Source organism: Dama dama, chromosome 5 (assembly GCF_033118175.1).
Source record: "Dama dama isolate Ldn47 chromosome 5, ASM3311817v1, whole genome shotgun sequence".
Classification (NCBI taxonomy): Eukaryota; Metazoa; Chordata; class Mammalia; order Artiodactyla; family Cervidae; genus Dama; species Dama dama.
Genome location: NC_083685.1, coordinates 82,489,018 through 82,516,410, shown reverse-complemented (window position 1 = coordinate 82,516,410; position 27,393 = coordinate 82,489,018). Strand labels below are relative to the sequence as shown.

The window sequence follows — 27,393 nt, the reverse complement described above, 5'->3', positions numbered from 1 at the left end:
GGTTCAATCCTTGGGTCGGGAAGATCCCCTGGAGAAGGGAGTGGCAACCCACACCAGTATTCTTGCCTGAGAATCCCATGGACAGAGGAGCCTGGCCGGCTGCAGTCCACAGGGTTGCAGTGAGTCGGACGTGACTGAGCACGCTTGCACTAAGAAAGCATTGCCTGTGGTTATGAAGATTTACATGGTTTTGTTCCAAGCTTTAGCTTTAGTCTTTTCCAGTTTGTATGCAGTGTGACGTCAGGGTTCCGACTCATTTGTTTGCACGTGGATATCCAGTTGGCCCATCATCATTTGTTGAAAGGACTATTCTTCCCTATTGACTTGTCTTGGTAGCCTTGTTGAAAGTTGATCATAAATGCAGACATCTGTTTTTTTCCAAAAAGGTGTGAAATTTTTTGAGTTGTTCTTTTCAAGGAAGATAAAGCAGGGTGTTACAGAGAGTAGTTAAATCCTTTGTATTTCAAAATGAGTTCAGGCCTTCTCTCCACTAGGGCCCCTATTCTGCGAGAACTCCATGTAAAATTGCATTAGTCTTTTAGTTATGGAATCATCTTCATATAGTGGAGCTTTTCGTGGATCTTACCTTTATTTAAATTTGTAAACTTGAGGTTTTTTACTATCCAGTTCTCTTTTACTTTGTTCACAAACACTGTAAACTTGTTAGAATTAGTCCTAGTATTGTAGAGATTTAGGTGGTGGTGGTGGTGGTTGTTTTCCTTCACTTGTTTTCAAAGTTTAGCTGGAGGCAATGGTTAATGTTTAAAGGAGTCATGCTTATAAAGTTGGGATAGTGCTGAGAGGCTGATGGTCTGCTGATTCTAGCTGTAAAATGTGTTTTGGAGAGCAGAAAAACAATTTGCTTTCATTCCAGGACACTCTAATTCTTGAGGTCCACTGGCTTTCTAAAAGCATTGACTCAAAAAGTGAAATGAAGAATTGTGAACTACATTTTCCTTAGTATTCTTTAGTGTTTGGAAAGCAAATATACTTATTAGGGTCTGTTGAGGCAAAAGTGTTATCAGAATTTAAGTTAGATGGTGTCTCAGATAGTAAAGAATCTGCCTGCAATGCAGGAGACCTGGGTTCCATCCCTGGGTTGGGAAGATCCTTTGGAGGAGAGCATGGCAACCCACTTCAGTATTCTTGCCTGGAGCATCCCCATGGACCAAGGAGCCTGGTGGGCTCCAGTCCCTGGGGTTGCAAAGAATAGGACTTGGCTGAGCGACTAAGCACATGTTGACTTTAAAATTCAAGAGATTAGTCGCCTCTAATATAATGCCACAATCCACAGGTATTTATTTCTGGTTTTCATTTGGTTCTTTTTTTACATTACATTTTAAAAGGGGAAATTTTCTTAGAGACCATGTTTATGCTCTTTTCTCCAGTTCTGAAAGTGTATGTGGAATATGTATATTTGTTGTTTAGTCACTAAGTTGTGTCCAACTCTTTGGCAGCCCCGTAGACTGTAGCCTGCCAGGATCCTCTGTCCATGGGACTTTTCAGGCAAGAATATTGGAGTGGGTTGCCATTTTCCTCCTCCAGCGGATCTTCCCAACCCAGGGATCGAACCTATGTCTCCTATATTGGCAGGCAGATAAAGTATGTTTTGGTATGAATTAGATGGGAGAGTAATAATGAAACCTACTATGTAAATACTGTGTGCTATATATGTTAAAGTATGTTGTCTTTATAGTATATTGTATACTAAGTCACTCAGCCATGTCTGAGTCTTTGTAGCCCTTTGGATTGTAGCCCACCAAGCTACTTTGTCCATGGGATTTTTCAGACAAGAATACTGGAGTGGGTTGCCATTTTCTGCTTCCAGGGGATTTTCCTGACCCAGGGATTGAACCAACATCTCCTGTGTCTCCTGCATTGCAGGTGGGTTGTTTACCCGCTGAGCCAACAGGGAAGTCCTTTTTTCTATGTATATGTCCATAATATTCGTTCAGTGATTATAGTAACATCACAGTTACCCAGAAGCAGATTTTTCAGAAATCCAAAGTTTTCTAGACACCATCCTTTAAACTCTGAAATACACAGAAAAGATCTCTTTTTAACAGTGAGCAGCAAATTAGAAAGCTGGTACCTTGTATTTTTATATGACATATGGACTTTCTCTTAGGATCATATCTTCTTTATAAGTTCCTCATCTTCTTTAAAAATGAAAACTCAGGGAATTCCCTGGCAGTCCAGTGGTTAGGACTTCATGCTTTCACTGCTCAGTGCCCAGATTCAATCCCTCATCAGGGAATCGAGATCTCACAGGCTGCTCAATGTAGCAAAAAAAAAAAAAAGAGAGAAAAGTAAACTCAAAATTGATGGAGTTGAAGGAGCTAAAATGAAAACTAAAGGGTATCAGAAACAACAGTGACTTGAGCTTCTCTAGTGGTTGTGAAAACAACAGCGTTACCAGTTCAGAAATTGCTACTCAAAGGCCTTCCTGAATTCAGGGAAGCACGAATGTACAGTTAAGGAAGATTCTGTTAAAAAAAATGGCTTTAAAATGAACGCAGAAAGCCTAACCTAATGAGTAGGCAAGCACACTGTTTGAAAAATTTTCTTCAGTAGATGACTTTTTTTTTTTTTTGCCTAGGCGCCTTATAAATATTAAGGTTGGTTAATATTTAGGTACATTGTTTAATTTATTCAGCATATTTATTAAGCTATTTGTCAGGTATTATTTTAGGCAGTAGAGATTCAGCTGTGAACAAAAGACACAAACGCTTGATCTTTATCAAGTGGGAGGAAGATAGAAAATAAAGCAAAAAGATAATAAGTATGTTACTGAACATATAAATTCTTTTTATTTTTGACAGTACAAGTCAAAGTAGTTAATTATTGTTCATGCCTTGATAGCTCTCTTCCTCTCAGGATCAGTTACTAGACTGAAACTTTCTGCTGGTAGGATATTTTCAGGTATGCTGTTCCAATTATGCTGTTTTTTCCAATTATGCTCATGTGTTTCATGCAGTTTGGCTGTTTTTTTCCTTTTTTTTTTTTTGGCCGTGGTAAGAAAAGTTATTTTTTTATAAAAGCCTGTCTGTCTCATTATATTAATTTAGATTCCAAATAGAGACCCAAACTATGAAACAGATAACCTCAGTTTGATCTTCTAGTGCCCAACATTGTTGGCACCAGGGACCGTTTTCATGGAAGACAGTTTTTACATTTATTATGCACTTTATTTCTATTATTATTACATCAGCTCTACCTCAGATCATCAGGCATTAGAATCCCGGAGGTTGGGGGCCTTTGCTCTAGTGTACATTTTAGGGAAAAGTATTTGTAAAATATTAATGAGATACTTGTGGAATGATAGACCTAAAATTCTTTATGGTAGGCTTTTTGTGTCCTTTGATTCTCCAGTCTCCTTTGAGTAGTCCTTTAAAAGCAGTTCTGTGAGACACTGAAATATTGTTTTGTGTAGTTGATGGATGACGGCATTTTGCCCAGAGACCTTATTGGAGTAGTCAGGAGGGGAGATGAGAGCCTCATGGATGACAGATACCACTTTGACTGAACTGTGTTATGTCTTGTTCAGTGGAGTTCAGGAAGATGGCATTGGTGTTTCCATGGTGTGGGTGTCCACTGTCAGGAATATGGGATTAATTTTTTTTAGGAAGAGAACCACAAAATAATCCTTTCTACCAGTTTGTTATTGGCTTGGCTGAAAGCAAGAAAAATGAAGTTGGATGCTTAAAGGAAATGCTCAGGATTGTGTAAATTAGTTCCCCAGCATCTACTGATGCACCCTTTGTGGATTTCTTGTCCCCGTTGGCCCCATACCTAAGTTACTCCTTCTACCTCCTTCCTTCCATATTTTTGTCATTTCATTATAGGTGTACATATTCCTTTTCTTTGCCCTTAAATTCCAGAGTCAATTGTATACTTTCTGTTTCTTCTTCAGATGATTTTGCTAGACTTTTGAAACTGTAGGGTTATGAACTTCACATGGTTCTTCTTGGCTTCTCTCTCTTATTCTAGGAATAACTAAAAATGCCCAATTTTTGTGAAAAGCGAATACCAGTTCTTCCCAGATTTGTTTCTTATTGTAACGGAGTCAAAACCCAAAGGAAACTGTAGAGGAGGACAAAAAAGGAACCTCTTTGAGCTATTAAAATAATAGCTAGGTTATGAGAATTTTATGTGAGATTTGGAAAAAAAAGAAAAGCACTTGATTTTTCTGTTTTTATGGCATCAAAATATGATGTACCAACAGAAAATTTATTAAGAAATTTCTTAATATTTCCCTTTGATAAATTTCAGGCTGCTACCCTTGTCCCGGACCCAACATGAATCCTATTGCTCTTGGGAGTCGCTGGCTTGCTTATGCAGAAAACAAGGTAAGCAGAGCCCATGTTGGAATATTTGTTATGGAGCAAATGTTGAGTTTTCCAAACGTAATTCACAACCAGTAATGAATGTTTACCTTACTAGTTTGGTTTTGTTTTAATTGGGTGCCGCAGAATCGTCCAATAAGCAGTACACATGTACTCTCGACTCAGCTTGACCTCTGAACCATTTCAGAGTAAGTTTCATATATCTCAGTGCCTCCAAAATACTTGTTATCAGCCAATTTAATGTTGAAAAACTACTTTTATCGGTTATACTGTCCCTATTCCAATTTTGTCAATTAACCCTATCTTGTCATTTGTAAAAAACTTCTTTCCTGTGGTGCAGAATCCAGTCTGGGAGCAGGCATTATATTTTGTAGGAGTGTCCCTTTCTTTCTTTGTCTTTTACAAGATTGGTAATTTTGAAGAGCATAACCCTCTACCTCTACCCCTTATTCTTTTTATTTTAATAGAATGCTTTTTCTTTTGAGCTTTTTGATGTTTTCTCTTGATTATAACCGGGTTCTGTATTTCTGGCTGGAACAGTGCATGAGGGTTGTTCTGTAATTCCCACAGCATCACATCTGGAGGTACACGATACACATCTGTTCCTTGTTGGTGATGCTAATTTTGTCAGGGTCTTGTCCAATTTCCGTACTGAATAATCACAATTTTTTTTTCCTCTGGTAACCAATAGATAATTTGGAAAGAGGAGGGTTATATCCTACTTTTCATCAAAATCTTAGCTTTACCTAATCTTAGCATCCATTGATGATTCTTGCCTAAATCAGTCTTTCCTACGAATATTCCAAGTTAATGATTTTCCAGTTCCACTCTCCACCAGTGGGTATTTGGCTCTCTGTTATAATCAAGAACTTCCCCATCTTTTTAAAATCTTACTGTATCTGTATTTTTGATATGGGCTCATGGATTCCTATTTTTTTCAGTGGTTTTTAATATTTTTCTGTCTAATTATTTTGGTTTTCAGGTTGTCCCAGAGTCAATCAACAAGAGCCCCTTTAGTCTGCTTCTTGTGACATTGTGTTGTGGCTTCATCAAAATTAAAAATACTCTCCTTACCTGCTATCATAAGATTGTGTCCAGATGCATCTTGTACTTGCCCTGTCTGAGCCCTGGAATCATCTGATTTTACTGGTTCTTTTAAAATCAACAGTGATATTAGATACTTAAACTTTGTCCAGTAGACGTGTTCTCTGTACTGGGGTCTTTTTGCTTCTAGACTCTTCCAGTGGACAGAGTTCACAAACATGCATGTTATAAACCCACACATATTTCTATATATACACATAAATAGGCAAATATACATAGATGCATATTTGTGCACCCATGTATTTCCATATGTACATAATACGTTTTGGAAATGAGTTCACATTGGCATTTCCACAGGATTCTTTGTCCCCTATTTCCTATTTATATGTCCTTTGTTTTGGATAGGAGACCATGGCATCAGCATGTTTTCTTCATCTCTTCGATTCTATAATAAAAATAATTGCAGAATTGCTTGCTCACACTGCTACAAAAATCAAACCAACTAAAAAGAGTTCAGGATTTTCTTGCAATTCTCTCTACTTTATTACTTCCTAAGACTGAAGATATAAAATCAAATGCTGTGTTCATAGGCTGTTTGAGTTAGTTTGTCCTTTGTCCATTTTTTTTTCCTTCCTCCATTGTTGTTACATTGTATTATTCAATTATGTATTGTGTATCAAATAATATATAATGTATAAATAATGTATTATTTGGTAGGTAATTGTGTATGTTTGTTTTTATATTTGTTTTATTTATATGCTTATATATTTTATCATGTGTTTGAGATATATATATATATATTTCCCTTTCTTTTCTAAAAGATAACATTTTATATGTGTGTGTGTGTGTATAGATATATATGTTCTTTTGTACACTGCTTTTTTCACTCACCAGTATTTCCTAGAATTTGGGCATGATAAGAGTTTTGCACTATAGAAATTTCTGATTTATCTTTCATTTTGATGTACCTCAGATGCAAATATAATTTTTGCAGTGGGTCTGAGTTTTAAATAGAGTTTTGGCTTAGTTATGTTTATGTAGAAATGCTGACTCAGATTTAGTTGAATTGAAGAGGTATGGCCTGTTTTCCTTGATGATTTTAATTAGCAGAGACTGGGAAGAGATGGTGGTTTCTAAGATAATGTCTTTCCTTGCACGTCCTGCAGGAGGCAGCAGAGGGATAATTTTCATAATTCTAGTGTGTATTTGTGAATGAATGAGTGAGTGAGTGGGTGAATGAGGCAGATTCTTTTCATTAGCTAAAATGACTCTTTCTTTTCCCATGTGTGGAATTTTATTTACCAGTTACCTGTGATTTGGGAAATAGCTCACGACTGTTGTCTTAAGGGATTGTTTCTTTTTAATGTTAGAGATGAAGAAAATTTCGATTTTAAAATAAAAGAATAAAAAGTTCATGTATTTTTATCGGGTGAGGTGGTTTTAAATTATCTAAGGCATTTTTTTTTAATATTTTGGGAGAGGAAGATTCTGGTTTCTATAGGCTTTTAATAATTCATGTCACAATGTGGAGTTATTCTAATAGTCTGTTGCCATTTTATTAAAAAGTTTTAAGTGTAAAAATATGGCTAATGATTTTTATATTTCCCTTTCTTTTTTTTAAACCTAAATTTAGAAAGTGTAGGGGCAGTGGAGGCTTCAGTCCCGGTTTATTGCTCAACACATGAGAGAATCGTGCATGTGAAACTAGTGATTCATTTTGAAAATTGGCAAGTTAGTTATTTACATTAGACATGAATAAGGACATGTCTCTTTCATTCCGATGTTAAAACTAGTGAGCCCTCTGAAGTGGACGGCTACTATATGTGTCATAGTTGATTTATGCATAATTTGTGCCACTTTCCCACAAACACAATTGAAAATGGAAATATGGCACACTCTTTTGTCTGTTTTTTAAAGTTTCCTTTTGCTATCTTTATGTAGGAATTAAAAGGACAAAACCTCCAATTTGCTAGCATGTTAAATATTTAATGTTAGGAAGTCATGGCTAAGTCCTTTGATTATGTTTCTAAAATTTATTTGTGGAAAGTCTGCCAGATCTCAAATCCTACCATTTCAGTTTATGAATTCTTAAAGACTATTCATCTTGTAATTAAAAATTGTATTTGAGCATGAAACTGCCTGAGTGGCACCGATAGATTATAAAAAGGGGTAAAAGTGTCTCAGCAGGGCTTTTAGCTGTTTGTCGAAAAAGGGCTCATGCAAACATTCCCACCCATCACCATCATTCTGTGTGGTAAATAAGCTCTATCCTAAGAGCCTGTAGAGTTAAACAGTTTAACAGAATGGTCACTCTCTCTCTCTCTGCAGTTGATTCGATGCCATCAGTCCCGTGGTGGAGCCTGTGGAGACAACATTCAGTCTTACACTGCCACAGTCATTAGTGCTGCTAAAGTGAGTAGCCTGGAGCTTCTGGGAGGTTTGATTACGCGGAGTAATTATCACATTTCTCTCCTGAATTGTATTGTGATTGTCCCTTCCCTTTTCACTCACAAGTATGGAACAAATTTAGGAAGTAAGTCAGAATTATTTTGTCACCCGAGAATTGGTGCCTAAATGATTAGGTATTTCATCTCTTAAGGTTCCTAAATCACCCTTTATTGTCCCTTGTAATGATTTTAAGGTTTGCATTTATACAGTTTAAAATATTTATGTCTGTTTGCTAGGTCAAAGTCTATAATCTAATTACTTTGGAAAGAAGCTTTGCATATTTTAAGTAGTGACTTCTGGATTCTATTTTTTTGTGTGTGTGTGATTTGCATCATTCTACCCATACTGACATCCCTTTGCATTTTTGAACATTTATGAATCTTCTTGACACAAAAAGAATATTACTCATTAAGAAAACTTGAGTGAAGGCCCTGGTGCATTCAGAGGTTCTTTGATGTCACAGAACTGCCCCCCGGAATGTTTGTTAAGTGAGTTCTTTTTGTGTATGCGCGAGGGTTCATTTTGATGATGGCTCATAAACTTTATGCTGATTATAAGGTATCCTTATAATCACCGTTCTTTTGAATTGTGAAGTATACAACAAAACAGTTCTAATAATAGGTATGACATAGTGAATCTGAATGACAGCATGTAATAGAAAGCACAACTATTCAGAAAAGAACAACAGTTTAAAACAAACCACAGGGAGGGAATCAAAGGTCACACTGTTTTATGTAAAACAAATACAGAAATACTTCAAGATTGATCACAAATGCTTCCATGATGGGGTTTGATGAGAGAAGCATTACTTATTTTTCAGTCAAAGGAAAATACTGAATGGCTTTTTGCTTACAGCAGCGTATATTAGATTTCAGAATCTTTGTAGGAATGGCTTACTTTTCTCCATTGCGTATGAAAAAGTTATGATGGTTAGCTCAGTGAAGAGAAATCTGAAACACAGTAAAGGCAGCATCAGTGTTATTTAGTTAATTTACAATATACCAATGAGATCTAGTTCTCAAGTATTAAATTTCTTTCTGACTTATCTGTGTCACACACTTTGGTCAGGATAGCTCACTGTATTGTTATTCTGAATAATTTTTAGTTGTGTGACCAGGGGTAATTTTCCAGCTCTTCTTTGGTATAATTGTGTGTTTGTGTGCCTACTTAAAAGGAAAGTGACCTGCTTCATTTAGTAACTGTTTAGCTGCTTAACTGTTAGCTGAAAATAGACTTACTGGAATGAGGCTAGACTTGATGTGCTTTGAAAAACACAAGTCCAAACTCCCTAATTTTCTGCACCACAGCATTGTGAACTGTGAGGAACACACTCATGTCTTCTACACTGAAACTCTACGAAATTGTGTTGATGACAGCACCTTAATGGGCCATTAGTCACCAGTGAAATTGGTGTTGATTGCAATTCACTGTTACCTCTGACAAAAGAGAAGTTTCTGCCATTAACTCCTAAATAAAGTGATTAATGTTTAATTTTTGTTTAACTACTTTACCCTGATTTTAGTGCTTATTCATGTTCTTGCTTATACATTTATAAAATGAAGGAAAAATATAGCCATGATGCAAAAGTCACTCGTTTCTTGCTGGTCTCAACATGTCCTGTCATCTGTTGTACCCTACTCTTTTAACTCATGTGCTTAAATGTCATGAAATATTTTAAAAACATTTTTCTTATATTTATGTAGTCTTTTTCTGTGCATTTATGGGTTCCTAAATTAGATAACATGAGTATTTTAAGATTTCTTTGAAAATACTGTTGAATTGTTTTCCTAAAATGTTATCAGATCTAGAATGATTCTTTGTTTCACATTCAAAGTGTGGATATTTTATATGGGAAAGATTGGAAAGTTGGGATGAATTTTCCCCCAAATGTAATTTCTTCTAGTAAGTTGCTCAATATTAGAAACTTGTGGGTAAATTAACCTTCTGAGATATAAGCAGTTCCAGTTTTCCATGGTAAGAACATAAACATTACTTCTATTAAGTAGTATAATTTGAAATTTATTATTTTACATTTTTTACATGACAATTCCTGTACTTTGTTGTTTAAGTGGTTATAAAAACTTTACTAAAAGAAAAGTAAAACTTCACAAAAAGATATCTTCAAATCTAGAAACTTTCATCAGAGAATTCTAGCTAATGTTTACAGATGAACAATGGGGTAGATAAATAACAAAGATTTACTTTTTAGCACAGGGAACTTTACTGAATATCTTATAATAACCTATCATGGAAAATAACCTGAAAAATGTCTATAACTAAATCACTTTGCCGTACACCTGAAACTAACACAATATTGTAAATCAACTATAGTTCAGTTAAAAAAAGAATCAACAATGGCAATATTGCAAAGACTCATATAGAATAAAAAGGTCAGATTTTGCCTAATCTTGTTTCATAATGCAAGATCACCTTGATGTTGAAACTTAACAAGAGTGTTAAGAAAAAGGAAAGCTATAGCCCTGTCTTACTCGTTAAATCATTAACATAGATATGAAAAATCCTAAATAAACTATTAGCAGAGGGGTAATGTGTCACAATTCATTTGGGATAATTCCACAATATAAGACTGGTTTATTACTCAGAATCAGTGAGTCTCATTGCCACATTAACGTAATAAAGGAGAAAATGATATAAATTATCTCAATCTATGTACCAAAAGGGTTTGATGAAATCGAACATGTGTGTATTGATAAAACATTTTAGTAAATAGTGATAGTCTTTGGTTCTCATGAATTCAATTTTTGTCAAATTGCCAAACTGTTTAAACACAGTAAACATGCTCTGTTTCTGATCATTCCATTATCTGGCTCCCTTTTTGTTGTGTTTTTGTTGTTTACTGTTTCTCTTAGTTCTCATTTATGATGTCTTGACTCTTTGCTAAAATTTATTTAAAAGATCTTTAGAAAAAGTTCTTAGTTTGAGATGATATCAGAGTTCTGTGACGCTCTCAGGCTTGGATCATCTTTATCCAATTTCATGGATTGAAAGTACTTAAATTATCTAAATAAGGTCACCTGAAATAGCTGTGAGATCCTGATTAGTACACGTTCACTCTTATTTCTGTTGTGTGTCCCTTTATATTTCAACCTGAAGCATGCAGGGAAAGTAGACCCCGTTGGACATGACCACCTAGTTCCTACCACAAGTCTATCAGAAGTACTACTCAATCTCTTAGTTGTTGTTGTTGAGTCACTAAGTCATGTCCGACTCTTTTGAGAGTCCATGGACTGTAGCCCGCTAGGCTCCTCTGTCCATGGAATTCTCCTGGCAAGAATACTGGAGTGGGTTGCCATGCCTGCCTCCAAGGGATCTTCCCGACCCAAGGATCGAACCTGGGTCTCTTGTGTCTCCTGCATTGCAGGTGGATTCTTGGTGCTGAGCCACTGGGGAAGCCCATTATCCAGTGCATTTAGGCCTAAATACCAGCTCGCATAGCTGAATTTCCCTGTTCGCTTGGATTCGGACCTGATAATTCATCACTATTTTATTAAATATTCAGTATCTTCAAGCAGAGTTTAAAAAAAAAAACTCTAGTTTTCCTACTTGTTTTCATTGGTAGGATTGATCTAATTTACCTAGCCTATCATATTGAAAATTGAAAATACAATTTCTTATTATTATTCTTACCATTTGAATAATTTCTAGGTAATATGATATTTGTTGAGCTGTAATATGAAAAAAAAATTTAAAAGCCATGCAGTATGTGCTCCTTAAGAATATACTAAGTCACTTTCTCTGACAAAGTAATCATTGATATTTTTCTCTCCCTGACGACAGCTTCTTAATGTGGCTTCATAGAGGTTACCTCTTTGTTATATAGAAAGATTAATTATTAAACTTTTCTTTTTGATGTCTCATATTACAAATGTAAATATAAATTGTATTAATTGTATATGTGCTTGGATGGTTGTCAAGGAAATAATCTTTTTTTCCCCCCGTATTTTCAAATAGCACTTAAAATTCATCTTTCCAAATAATTTATTTGGCTTTCCTTATAAAGAATATAATAATAATAAATTCTCTGAGGTCATGTTGAAAGAAAAATTTTAATATTGAGATTGTTCAAATTGGATTATTTTGAAATATTTATTAAATCTTGGTCCATATATTCTAGTTACCCTGTAACTGTCCTGTTTGCGTTTTCCTTTTAATGTGTTTTAACCCCAGCATGGTGAATTGATTAATAAAATTGATTAATAAAAATGCCTCTGCTTTCTCTGTTATCTGATAACTTCTTAGGACAACTAACAGCTTTTGTGAGAGCAGCACCATTAGTCCTAATGGATAAGGAGGACAACTGATACGGCCTGAGAAAGGTTAAAGATGACTAGTGACCTTCAGCAAATCTCTGTGCAATAGAACAGAATAAGTACCATGCTCATTTGAAGTTTTGGTCACAGTAGATTATCTGACACATACATTATAGTCTTAGGTTCAGCACTTTACAGCCCAGATTAGTTCTGTGAGTATTCTTGTAATATTCTTCAGATTGTGAGGATAGTAGTGCTCATTGATACATGTGATTCTAACATGGAAACAAACTTCTTCCCAAGGTAAAGGTCCTTACTAATGTAGAAAGCTTTCAGTACCCCTCTTTTACACCCTAAGACCTTATTTTGAAAGTTAATGAGCTATAAGAGTACTTTCCTGTCACTTACTATACAGATTACAGACTTGAGGCTGTTAAATTTGGGCTTTAGATTTTGGTCCACTATTAAGAAGGTGCCTCCAGTGGCCGTAAGTTTTTTGGGGGGGTGAGAAACATCATTACCTCCTCCTGTGATACTTTATTCACCTCTGACTATGAAATGTACTACTCTGTTTTCCCCCTTTCTGGAGTGTTTTCCCAGGTCTCTTGTACTGTCGCCTTTATCTTGTGGTTTGCTTTGGGTGCATTACTGCCCACTTGCTGTGTGCTCCAGTTATTTTCGCTTTATTCCTTTTCATTGGTGTAAGAGCATGAAATAATAAGCTCAGGGGCAAATGGGGAGGATATACAAGCAAAGACTTCAAACCTGAAAGGCATTCCTTTGATAAAGGGGATAGCTCCATCGAAGTGGGAGCATCTCCATTAGCATTAATGGAGTGAGGACATCAGCTGAGGCATCTCAGAGGTTAATCAGGCTTCCTGGCCAGCTTTTGACATCAATACACTGTGGCGCCTGGTTTTGTTGGTCCTTTGGAGGCTTTCTTGACAACACCCTAACAGACTTTGTGTAAGTCATTTCTTGTGAATTATTGAAACAAATGTTTGGCTGCTAATTGAAGAACACTAATGTGTTTTCTAATCACTACAGTTTGAGTTTTTAGCACTAAACAAAACTGTTACAATTGATTTGTGGCTTTTTCTTGGTTTCAGTCAGCTGTAAGTTATATCATTTTGCTTGAATTCTGCAAATGGCTCTGCTGGTCATTTTATTTAAGTATTTATTAGGAAACACTATGATAGTCTTTATTTTTCCTTTTTTCCTTCCCAGGATACATTTGTGTCCTAAATTCATGAAGTGTCAGATCACAAGTAGCGTCAGGAATAGATTACAGAGCAATACTGGATAGTGGTTTGGAGCAAGTCCTGGTTTTGAGTTCTGGCTTTATTATTGACTGGCCGTTTGAACTGCCATTTTCCTTAACTTCTCTAGGCTCAGTTTTCTCTTTTATAAACCCGAGGTGTTTGAGGAAATCTATCCAGATCTTTTTTGGTTAAAGAGCCTTGACCAATTCCGAGTTCATAATAAAGGTTCCATGGAACATATTAATAGCTACAGTAAAATAATACATATATTTTGTGCTTTTCCTTTTTTTAAGTTCCATCTGATTGTTGCTTAAATTGCATTTAGGCCTTTATAAACAACCTTTGCCTATCATTTATAAATTAATAATTTATATGCTGTGTAAGCAATATACTTTATAAAATTTAGATGTAGCATATGTCAGAATATAGGTCCATAATTATTTTAAAAGAGCAAGTCACATTATTGAGGATTAAAGTATCTTAATAAAGACTTTTCCTCACAATAATGAGGATGTGTCTATTATAGTGTACATAATTTTTGATATGTCCATGTAGACTGGACAGTTTATTTTGGCTTTAATGATTAGAGTTAATGTGTGTGAATCACACAGTTTTCTCTTTGTTTTTGCTTTCTTCCCTTTCAGAGAAAACGAAAAAGTCCCATTAGTTAACATGATTGTTTGTTAATAGTTATGAGAATAATCAGATGAAATTCACATAAAAGAAAACATACAGATGAGTTAGTTTTTTTATCTTTGTTTTGAATGAAATGGAACTAAAATTAATTATGAAACATGTCTTTAATTGAAATAATATATTAGAAATATTGCATTAAATTGTTTTCTGTCTCTAGAGAGAAAAGAACCCTTTTAACTAATTTTATGACATTTCATTCATGTAGTAATTGAAGTATCTTAGATGGAGTCTGCATTACCTGCATACCAAATCTTGATATACAGTATTATATAGCATCATGTTATAGATTTAAATGAGAAAGTCATTTTCACGTATGGATTCTATCTGTATCTTAGTCTTTTTTATGCTTAAAAGTAGACTGAAAATTAGGTGTATACAGTTTTAAAAAAATAGAACATCACATAGTTCCTATTTCTTAATATTTCACATATTTTAAGTTACATGAATTGAGAAGGAGAATATAAATATTTTTAGTAAAAATATAATTGTATTCTCATGTGGAACAAACTCTGTAATTGTTTACCTATGGCCTGATTCTCACCATGCTGACCTGGGGGTACCTACTGATACCATTCACTCAAACTAATACCAACCTTCTAACTAAAATTTAAGATTGTATAAAAAGTCAGACTGAATTTCTGTGACAGTGAATTGCTACATATGAGCTTATTAGAAAATAAAGAATTTAATGTGAATTATCAAAACACATATTTCTATTTAGAATCCAAGTACTGATGCAAAATGATACATTTACCTTTCATTGTTTAGACTCTGAAAACTGGCTTGACAATGGTTGGGAAAGTGGTGACCCAGCTGACGGGCACGCTACCTTCAGGTGTGACGGAAGATGAAGTTGCCATCCATAGTAATTCAAGGCGGAGTCCTCTGGTCCCAGGCATCATCACAGTCATCGACACTGAAACAGTTGGAGAAGGCCAGGTAAGAGCCTGTGATGCCTGTGATGTTCGCTTTGTGCAGAGGATGGAGCAACTAAGAGTATCATTTGGGATCAAGATCATACAAAATGTGTTTGGCCTTGGAGATGTGTTCATTTGGAATTGTAGAAAGTTAAGGTTATTTCAGGTTAGAATTTTTTTTTTTTTTTTCAAAAAATGATGAGTAATTATTGTACAACACAGGGAATATAGCCAGTATTTTATAATAATTATAAATGGCATGCATGTGTGCTAAGCTGCTTCAGTCATTTCTGTCTCTTTGTGACCCTCTGTAGCCCTCCAGGTTCCTTTGTCCATGGGATTCTCCAGGCAGGAATACTAGAGTGGGTTGCTGTTTTCTTCTCCAGGGGATCTTCCCAACACGGGACTCTAACCCGCGTCTCTTATGTCTCCTGCCTTGGCAGGCAGATTCTTTACCACTAGTAGCATCGAGGAAGCCCCATAAATGGCATTGTTGTTGTTGTTCAGTCACTTAGTCGTGTCCTACTCTTTGCGACCCTGTGGACTGTAGCCCACCAGGTTCCTCTGTCCATGGGATTCTCCAGGCAAGAATACTGGAGTCGGTTGCCACTTCCTCCTCCAGGGGATCTTCCCAACCCAGGAATTGAACCCCTGTCTCCTGAGTTAGCAGGCAGATTCTCTACCAGTGAGCCACTTGGTAAGCCCACTATAAATGGTATAGAACCTTTTAAAAAATGATGTTGCTATTTAGTCGCTAAGTCGTATCTGACTCTTTTGTGACCCCATGGACTGCAGCCTGCCTGGCTCCTCTGTCTGTGGAATTTCCCAGGCAAGAATACTGGAGAGGGTTGCCATTTCCTTATCTTGGGGATCTTCCCGACCCAAGGATCAAACCTGTGTCTCCTGCTTGGGAGTCAGATTCTTTATCACTGAGCCACCTGGGAAGTAATGTGTTAAAACCTGTTATTTCAAACATTGTTAATATATCAAACCTGAAGTTAAAATAGAGGTTCTATAGAATCCTCCTGTTATCTCTTCATTAGGACATTTGTTCCATAAATAAATAATTATATATATCTTTTATACCGTTTAATACTGTTCCTTTTTAAAAACATGACACTTAGTATAAGCTGAATCAGTCTTAATTATAACTAATTACACTTCCCAGGTGGTGCTAGTGGTAAAGAACCCACCTGCCAATGCAGGAGACACAAGAGATGTGGGTTCGATCCCTGAGTTGGGAAGTTCTCTTGGAGGAGGGCATGGAACCCACTCCATTATTCTTGCCTGGAGAATTCCGTGGACAGGGAAGCCTGGAGGGCTACAGTCCACAGTGTGGCAAAAAGTCAGACACAACTGCAGTGACTTAGCATGCGTGTATGTGGTGGTTATAAATGACAATAATGTTAATGAATTTTATTGCAAATTTTATTACCAATACTTCCTGGCAGATATGAAAAAAATACACAAAATCTCAAAGAGTATATTAGAATATGTAAATGGTAATAACTTACTATATGTTCAGATGAGAAATAGAATATGTTCAGGTAAAAAATATATCTTATATGTTCATATAAAACAGATTTTTACAGTCTAGGTTTAGAAACATTTAAGACAGAGGATGAGATGGTTGGATGGCATCACCTATTCGATGGACATGGGTTTGAGTAAACTCTGGAAGTTGGTGATGGACAGGGAGGCCTGGTGTGCTGCGATTCAAGGGGTCGCAAAGAGTCGGACATGACTGGGCGACTGAACTGAACTGAAATGAAGAGTGATGATAAACATGGAAAAATATGCTATGCTTATGTAAGTCTTGCTAGAAATAAGCCAATTTGGTTTTGTTTTTCTCCCCCATGCACTTATAAACAGTATTTTCTTTTGAATCATAGTTATGGATTTTAAAATATATTTCTGGAAGGAAGGTAATTTTAATGGCTTGTGATCTTTGCTGTAAATATCCAATCTAAAGTTGATTACCAGAATGAGATAGGAGTAGAGCAAGATTTGGAAGTACAAATTATTTTAATTTATATTAAATTATTTATTTAAATATTAAATATAAACATAGAACTTATATTTAATTCTGTTTTCAGAACATAATTATGTGAGCCATTAGAATATTAACCCCAAGTATTGCATTTTTTTTTTTAGAAAATCTGCTTCCAGTATATATGGTTCTGCATCTTGATGAGAGATTACATTTGGCTGGTACTCATATACTAATTCCTATAGTAAGATCAAGTGGCATTTAAAAAAAATACAGACTGTGCTGCAGTGAAAAGAAAAAATCTTTGAAATTCTGGCTATTATTGAATCTGGCTATTATATTTTATTTGAAATCTGAATAATATACTTCTCTGCCTTTCCCATCTTAACTTTGTGGTTAACCAGATATATTACAGGCTTGTATTCCTGTTTAAAACTCTATTTAATGAAGTGCTAGCAAACTTTTCAGTTGACTGTAATGACTTTTTTTTTTTAAGTTGTGTTAATTAGCTCGAGTTGATAGACACATACAGATGTTCTCTTTTTAAATTGGAATTAAATATTTAAACGCTTAGTGTTTTATGAGTGTTAACAAATATTTTCTTTTGTCCTTTGATTCTTAATTAATTCACCTCCAAGGCCACCCACATTTACTAAGTAGTAACAACCCTCCTCAATATTGTCTAGTTTGGCCGGTATACCTAAGTCTGTTAAACATCTAGCATTTGTTGACAGACTGATGTGTGGTGATTTAAACGTTGAAACTGTTATCTCCTATTATTTTTGATGAAATAGAGGTATAACTCATTAATTTATATAATGAGTAAAAAGAATTTAATTTATACAAAAAGCATAGCCTTAGGTCTTGTGTTTTCAAATGTGGTTTGTTTTTTTTCCCCCTAGTTCTTTGTTAGCTCTTTATAACTTTAAATTGGAATTCTCACATTTGGAATATGGAAATGGACTGTAGATTATATGAAAGTATTTTTTCTGTGAGAAGTGCATTGTTAACATTGGAAACAACTGAAGTTGTTCATTAGGAAATAAGAATAATAAAATGTTAGCTTTTAAAAGTTAAAAAATTGAAAGTGTTGCTCAACCTGAGAAATTTTATCTTTTCTATCATTTGTTGGGACCATAATGTCTTTCCATTCCTACTTATAACATATTCTGAAATTTTTATTGATTTCAAAATTCTGTTAAAAGACAGGAAATAAATGAGAAGTTCCTACGTACATTTTTAAGGAATCATAAGTATTTTTTCAAAGCAATAAGATTTCTTCAGTGTAATACTGCATCCTTTTATTGACATGAATCTGTTTTTTGTCAAGAAGACATTTTTGTCTCTGATAAATAGTTCAGTTGGAGTACAGCGCTGTTTTTAAGTTATGCTGGATTGTATTAAAAAGACTGCAGTGGTTAATGTCATGGATTTATCACTTTAAGTCCTTTCCCACTGATGTTTGACCTTAACTGTAGTGTTTTTATCTTGTCCATCTCCGTCTTAGGAACTAAAGCTGACATTATGTTCACTTTTGCTGTTTAAATCCATTGAGACTTCACTAAAGATATTTTCATGTTTACAGGGATAGTATATAAAATTTGATTCACCATCTTTCTGATGCTCAATTGACTAGTATTATTTGATGGTGGCAGGATCACTGTATGGTAACTGCATTAAAGAAGAATAGATTTGGTTGACTGTCCATTTTGTCTGTGTTACTGCCATGTTTTATTTAAAAACATAAGCAGTTTAATTTGCCTTTATAAATTTACATAATTTAAGTTAGCAGGTGGCAAAGTCTCTAATCAAAGAAAAATGCTCCAGAATGATGACATAAACTAGAGCTATTCTTGTCCTGAGTGTAAATACAAGTGTAATTCGTAATAATTTAGTGGTTCCTGTGGTGTTTGTCTTTTTGTTCATATAATGAAGCCTTATCCACCTTGTATCAATTAAAGTGCTTTGCTTTAATAATATCAAATTATTACTCACAGGATTTTAGCCTGTTTAGATAGTGAGTGAAAATAAAGTCTTAGGACAACTGATTTGGGATATCTTTGGTATTAATTTGATATTTTAGGCAAGGTGATGGTGCAGTGGAGAGAATCTGTACAAAAATATCTGGTGGTTGTTATATTTGTGAAGCTCATAAAAAGATGATTCAAAGAAGTCTGTATATTTTTAGGAGGTTTTGGTACTCACCAAGATGAATGAGCCCTTTTGCTTGATGGCTTGTGTATTAGCACCATCAAATAGAGCACTCAGTACTAATTGTATTGCAAAGAGAGGTACAGAGTTATAATACATGAAAGATAAGAGGCTCTGATAAGAGATTGGTTTGACATAGAAAAATGGGCAAGGATAAAATATTTAACAGAAAAAATATATACAACTGGTATAAAATGTATAGTTTTAACTTGTTATCAGAGAAAGACAAAACTGTACCAAGATACCACTTATCACCTATCAGTATGAGAGAAATTGAAAAGCTTGTGGTATACTCTACATTTTTAACTTTTAATTTTGAAACAGTTGTAGACCCACAGTAAGTTGCAGATACATCCATGTGCCCTTCACGCAATTTCCTCCAAGTTTTCCCAAGATGTCTGTCTGTGACATCTTACATAGTGGTCATAAAACGTTAGAACCAGGATATTGACAATGACACCTTACTGTTAACTAGGCTTTTGACCATATTTAGCTCTCACCATTTGTTTTTACCTGCATTCATTTGTGTGTGTTTTCAGAATATTGAAAGAACTCCTACAGCTGGATAATAAAAAGATAAATAGCGTTATTTTAAAATGAGCAAAGAATTTGAATAGACATCTTTCTGGAAATAATACACCAATGGCCAGTGAGCAGAAATGAGAGCCCTGACACACTGCTGGTGGGGACGTAAAACAGTGCAGCTGCTGTGGAAGAGTTACCATTTGATTGGGCAACTGTCTCCTAAGAGAACTGCTCTTAGGAGGTATATAACCAAGAAAAGTGAAAATTTATGTTTGTGTAAAAATTTGTACATGAATGTTTATAGCAGTATTATTCATATAGCTAGAAAATAGGAGCAACCCAAATAAATATACTTTAACTGATCAGTGGATGGGTAAATAGAATGTGACATAGACATACAATGTAATATTATTTAGCAGTAAAAAGAAGTAAAGTATTAATGCTACAAAATGAGTGAACCTTGAAAATATTGTGTTTGGTGACAGAAGCCAGTTGCAAAAGAATACATATTGTATGAATCTATTTTTATGAAATGTCCAGAACAGGCAAATTTATAGAAAGAGAAAGTAGATTGTTTGCCTAGGGCTGGGAGTTTGAAGAAAACAGAGGGTTGCAGGGTGACTGTTAATGGTACGAAGTTTCTTTTAGGTGATTAAAATGTTCTAATTTGATCGTCATAATGGTTGCACAGCTCTGTGAATATGCCATGTATCCTAAAGCAAATCCTTAGTATAGTTATCAGACTTTCCTGGAGACTGCTCCTGTAAGACTTCTTTTTCTTGTGTTCCTCTCTAACATTTTTGAAAATGGAATGGAAGAATGGAAAAGAGAGATGAGAGAAATAATTTGTAATGCATGCTCCCCCCCCCCAACTTTTGGTAAAATATATATAATGTAAAATTTGCCATTTAACCTTTTTTTAAGTTTGCAATTCAGTGGTATTAAGTACATTCACAATGTTGAGTAATCATTGTTATCATCCATGTCCAGAATTTTTCATTATCTGTACCCATTAAATAATATCTCCCCACCCCTCTGTTCTCACAGTCCCTGGCAACCACCATTCTAATTTCTGTCTCCAATAGATTGCCCATAATTAAAAAGACATACAGTATAAAGTGTTGGAAAAGATGTGGGGAGATGAAAGTATCTACTTTGGAAAGCAGTTTTCTTAAGTTCAGTATACATTTATCATATGACCAAGCAAATCCATTTGTAAGTATCTGCCCAAGATATAAACATGTTTGCAAAGAAGATGTGTGTGCAGATATTCATAGCAGCATTATGCATAATAGCAGTCAATTGGAAATAATCCAAATTGCCAAAAATTGATCGCTGAGCTCACATGTTGTGGTTCCTCCATACTGTGGAATACAAGTAAGCAATGCAAAGAAGTGAATGATACCTGAAACAACGTGGTTGAACCACAAAATATGTAAGTGAAAGAAATGGAAGATGAATTGCATGATTCTATTTATTTGAAAAAATTTGAAAATTTTTAGAAAGGGCAAAAGAGATGAAATACACTCTAGGGATTGTCTGGGACTTGGTTTTCTGCTGTAAAGTCATCATGAAGAAACTTTGGGAATGTTAGAAGTATCCTAAATGTAGAATGTGGTAATGGTTATACAACTGTATAAGTTTACTGAGCATTATCCACTTATATGGGGTGATTTGTGTGTATAAATTTAGCGATAATTGGGGAATGGCTCCCAGCTATGATGAAGTGAAGAGATAAGCATATATTTTTCCCAGATAATAAGTACATTACAGACAGAAGTTTCAAAAGTAACTATTTTGGGGGTGAGGGCTATAGAAATCGATCAGAAAGCTAAGAAAGAAGTGATAAACATGTATTCACATTTCTTGTATCTACATCTGCCAGGGGCTTGGTGAGTGTAGTAGTTTAACCAGAGCAGAGTAGGCCATATAAACAAGCAGTTCCCTTTTAGAGGGTGGATTTACTTGATTTGGAATAGAAGGTTAAAAACCTGTGTCCAACAGTGTTTTTCACTTGGTTCATTAGACTTGGTAGGTGAATAGGATAATGTGTGCTCTTGTAGCCTGGGCTTGCGATCTCAGTTTGGGGCCGATTTGAAAAGAATAGAGAGGAAGAATTGATGACATGTGAAGAGTCTCAGAGACCTTTGGGACAGCAGCAGACCTACCAACATACATATATATATTTGTTTTAGGAAGATTATTTTAGGGAATAAGATGTCTCTTAGTTGACAATTCACGAGGCAGTAGTATCTCAAAGGGGTGGGAAAAGAGATGGAGCTGTGTTGGAGCAAGGAGCTGTAATTTATCACAATTAAGTCTGAAATTAACCTGTAATCCTGTTTTCTATAAAGCACCTTGAACCTATATAGCAAATCACTAAGAAATTGCTCCTAAAAAATCAACAGAAGATAAAAATAGTAAACATTAGGAATAATTGTTTAATACGAAGGAAGAGGATCAGAGCAACAAACACCTGAGACGTAAAAGTAAATGGAAAATGGCAGACCTAAATCCAATTATGTGTGTAATTGTATTAACTATAAATGGACTCCAGTTAAAAGTGAGTGATTGTCAGACCAGAATCACTTTAAATTCAAGGACATAATTGGCTGAAGTAAAAGGTTGTAAGAAACGTACCATGCAAACAGTAATGGTAATAGAATTGGAGCGGTTATATTAATATCTGATAAAAGATTTTGAGTCAAATATTGCCAGATAAAAAGGACATTTTATAATGATGAGAGAGTCAATGTAATAGGTAGATAAAATGATAATGTATAAACACAACATATAACAACATAGGGCAACAACCATTAAGCAAAATCTGACAGACTGAAAGAAGAAATTCTAGCTAACGTTTATAGTTTTGAGATTTGAATACTGTGCTTTCAATAATTGATGGAAAAACAGTACAAAAATTTTAAGAGATTGATAGATTTAAAGACTTGATTAGCACTATCAACCAATATGATCTGAAACTCCCCACCCTCCAACCTACAGACTTCACATTTTTTTCAAAAATATCTGGAATATTCTCCAAGATAGACCATATAATTGGCCATAAAGCAAATCTAAAGCATGGAAATCAATAATAGAATGAAATTATGATATGAAAGAATCTCAAGGATATTAGAAAATATTTTGCATGCAGTGAGCATAGAAATAGAACATATCAGAAGTTATAATTGTCGCTATATTATTCTTTAATGGGAAAATTATAGCTTTAAATTCTTAGAGTAGAAAAGAAAAATGGTCCTAAATTAAAAACCTTAGCTCTCCATCAAGAGAATTTAAAAACAGCAAATTATAATGAAAGCAAGACAAATGAGGTAAATAATAGAAATATGAGCAGCAGTCAACAAAATAGCACTGAAATGATGGGGAAAATCAATAGCAGTTCTTTGAAAATATTAACAAATTTGATAAATCTGGTGGTATAGCAAATGAGATTGTTTTCTTAATTTCTTTTTTTTTAAATTAGTGTTTGTTAATATATAGAAAAAACTGATTTTTTAAAATTCTTACTTTTTTAAATTAAGTGTTAATTTTGTATCCGGCAACTTTGTTGAATTTTCTGTGTGTGTGTGTAATCTAGAAAGGAAAGTTTCTTTCTTTAACCATTTGTATGTCTTGTATTTCTTTCCCTTTTTTCCCCCTCTCTTTTGAGTTGGTTGCTATGACTAGACCTCACAATACTGTGTTGAACAGTAGTGTTGAGAGAGGGCATCCTTGCCTTTTTAGTAATCTTAGAGGAAAAGCTTCCAGTCTTGCCCCACTGGGTGTAATGTTAACTTTGGACTCTGTATATGTGACTTATTATATTATTAAAGATGGTAATTTCCCAGTATTCCTAGTTTGTTGAGTGTTTTTGTCATGAAAGTGGTTGAATTTTGTCAAATGCTTTTTCTATACTGATTGAGATGATCATGTGATTTTTGTTTTTCAGTTTGTTAATGTGATTATGTATTACATTGATTGATTTTTGTATGTTAAACCATCCTTACATTCCACGTATAAACCTCACTTTTCTTGGTGTATAATCCTTTTAATATGTTGAATTTGGTTTGACTCCATTTTCTTTTAGATGATTGCATCATTATTCTTCAGGGATATTGATTTGTAGTTTTCTTTTTGTCTTTGGTATCAGGGCAATGAGGGCCCCATAGAAATCTTTTATAATCCATTTTATGTCTGTGGCATCAGTTTTAATGGCTCCTCTTTTATTTCTAATTTTAGCTATTTGAATTTTCTCTCTTGTTTTTGTTAGTCTAGTTAAGGGTTTGTCAATTTTGTCTTTTTTTTTTTTAAGAAAGCAAACTCTTAGGGACAAACTTAACCAAGGAGATGAGAGACTTACACACTAAAAACTATAATATGTTGTTAAAAGAAGTGAAAGGCATCTTTCAGGTATAGAAAAGTGGAAAGACATCTCATGTTTGTGGATTTTAAGACTTAATGTTCTTAAAATATCCATAGTACCCAATGTGATATTAAGTGCAGTACCTATCAAAGGCTCTCTGACATTTTGTGGCAGTAATAGAGAAAACCATACTAGTAGTCTTATGGAATCTGAAGGGACCCTGAAAAGCTGAAACAGTATTGGGGTAAAAAAAACACTGCTTCACTTTAAATCATATTACAAAGCAATAGTAATTAAGATGAGGTGATACTGGCATAAAGATAGACCAATGGAAAAGAGTAGAAAGTGCAAAAATGAACCCATACATATACATCCAAAATATTTTTGACAAAGTTGAAAAAAACTACACAGTGGGGAAACACTCTCAACAAATGAAGTTAGGAAAACTGGATAGCTAATGCAAAAGAATCAAGCTGGGCCCTTACCTTATACCAGATACAAAAATGATTTTAGATTCAACCATGAGACCGGAAACTATTAAACTCCTGCAAGAAAACAGGAGAAAATCTTTAGTACACTGGATCGAGCAATGATTTCTTGCATATAATGCCAAAAGCACAGGTAACAAAGTAAAAAATAGACAAATAGAACTACATCAAACTTTAAAAGTTCTGTGCCTAAAAGGAAATAGCCATGTGAAAAGGCAACCTATGGGGTGGAAGAAAATCATGGTAAATCATATATCTGATAAGGAGTTAATATATAGTATAAGGAATTTCTGCAACTTGACAATTAGAAAAAAAATTAACAAATGAGCATAGAACTTGAATCAAGACACTTCTCCAAAGAAGATGTAGGCATGTCCAATAAACATATGAATAAATGTTCAACATCTCTAATCATTAGTGAATCACAACCACAGTGAAGTATCACCTCCCACCTATCAGGTGATGACCACTATCAACAGAACAGAAAATAACAGTGTTGTCAAACATGGGGAGAAGTTGGCACCCTTGGGAACTTTTGGTGGGAATATACAATGGTACAGCCATTATGGAAATCAGCATGAAACTTTCTAAAAACATTGAAAATAGAGTTACTTCCATCTTTATATGCAAAATAATTCAAAGCAGGATCTTGAAGCGATATTTACACATCAATGTTCATTGTAGCATTATTCACAGTACCCAGGAGGTAGACGCTATCCAGATGTCCACCATCAGGTAAGTGGATAAAGAGAAATGTATATATGTGTGTGTATATATATATACATATATACACATATACATTATATATACATGCACACACATATATACACACACATATACATTCACACACATGCACACAGTGTAATAACATTACATAACCTTTAAAAAGAAGGAAATCTTCTAACATGTTACAGTGTTGATAAACTTTGAGGCCATTGTGCTAAGGGAAATAAACCAGTCGCAAAGGTACAAATACAAAATTTTTCCTTTTATTTTGAATTTCTAAAATAGTCAAAGCATAGAAACAAAGTTGAAAGGTGGTCACTAAGGGTGGGAGGAGGGAAAAAGAAGACTTAGTGTTTAGTGGGTATAGAATTTAAGTTTTGCAAGGTGAAACAGTTCTAGAAATCTGTTAACAATGTGAATATATTTGACGGTACTGAACTAAATACTTAAAAATGGTTATAGTGGTAATAAAAAAAAGACCTATAGACAAAAAATTTGACAATCTGCAGCTTGACTGAATTGCAGGTTCTAGCTAGAACAATAAGGCAAGAAAATTAAAGCATTAATCCTAATCCCTAAAGAGAGGGAATGGATGACAAATCAGACATTTCTATAAAATGGATTGTTGTAACAGTACTGTCTAAAAATATTGACTTGTAAACATAAAATAAGTAACTTTTATTGAATGTAAATTATACCCCTGTAAAGCTTTTTAAGTCTAAAAGAAAAATTAATCTTGCCAGTGTAGGACTGCTTTCCTGGATTACTTTGGATTAAATTCTTTGTCTGAATATCATGATGCAATATTGGTATAGTAGGTGTTCCCTTTGTAACATTAGTTATGTAAAAGTTTTAATTTAGTGAGTTAATTGCTTGCTTTGCAAAATGAATACATGCTATTTTAAAGCTTTTTTCTCTCGGGATCATTGAATAGTGCATTTTCAATAGGCAGATTGTATGGAATGTAAATTATATTTCGATATGCTTATAAGAAAATGAAGGGGAATGAATTTGACATACCAAACTGCCTGTTCTACTGGTAGTATTTTCAAAGAAGTGTTGTGTCTGTCTAAAAACTAGAGGTTAAAGACCACAGTGTTTGTACTATAAGTAAAAAATATTTGTTCATTCCCCTAATATATATATGCCTGTTTGTATTTAACTTGTGGTGGGTTTTTTGTTTTTTTTTTTTTTTTTGCTGTTCTGTTCCAGTCATGGGCAAGAGTTTTTCAGCAGGCCATAACACAATAAGAACTCCTATTCCTATTTTTAGATTAAGCTGTGTAGAGCTGATTTTAGGCTTTTCATTTTTTCTGAACTGAAGCTTGAAGAAATCATTGTCCTCTGCAGTCAGGTCAACCAGTTGTTTTTAGAGGTTATATGATTGATTCGCTGGGGGCGTTTTACATCTTTCCCTTATTTCTGAAGTGGCATTCTCACCTTGTATTATGAAGAATAATCATCAAATGTAGCGGAAGCCTGTTACTTGGTCAGGATGTAGTGGTGGTGTGTATCTTCAAGGTCGGCAATTGGTTAACTTCCATTTGTCTTCTTCCTTTCTGTAAAGGTGCTTGTGAGCGAGGATTCTGACAGTGATGGCATCGTGGCCCATTTCCCTGCTCATGAAAAACCAGTGTGCTGTATGGCTTTTAATACAAGTGGTATGTCCTTCCCCTCGCCCCTATTTATAGTATGAGTTTTCTACCCAATTTTTTGGAAATGGAAAATATGAAATATATGTGTTATGGAATATATGACGTAAGTTTTCAGTGATTATTGAATGAATGAATTTATACTAAAAATTTAGAAACCCTATAAAGATTAATTTTACTGAGTAAAGTTGTGATTGAGTGGTAAAAATAAATAATAGATATATAAACAAATAATAGATATATAAACAGTGCTGTTGAATTGCATTTATTTCTGTGTTATAAGGTAAGGACTTTAATATTTGAAACTACTTATGTATGTGAATGGCATTTTCTCTGTAACTACATGTTTCTTTTAAACAGTACAATGACATGTCATGTTGATTAAACAAGTCTTCCCATTTTATATAATGTGTGTGTATGTATTTTGCTAAACTGTTTGAATGTAAATTACATA

The 27,393-nt window shown here is 34.5% G+C and overlaps 1 protein-coding gene across 1 annotated transcript in view; it reads left to right on the top strand.

The window, feature by feature from the left end:
- BCAS3 (BCAS3 microtubule associated cell migration factor) overlaps positions 1–27,393 on the top strand; it is a 583,611-nt gene that overhangs the window by 148,809 nt on the left and 407,409 nt on the right. Inside the window, exons 11-14 of the mRNA XM_061140731.1 lie at positions 4,273–4,349; positions 7,719–7,802; positions 14,836–15,006; positions 26,855–26,948. Coding sequence (XP_060996714.1) covers positions 4,273–4,349; positions 7,719–7,802; positions 14,836–15,006; positions 26,855–26,948 — 426 coding nt within the window. The remainder of the gene's footprint in view (positions 1–4,272; positions 4,350–7,718; positions 7,803–14,835; positions 15,007–26,854; positions 26,949–27,393) is intronic.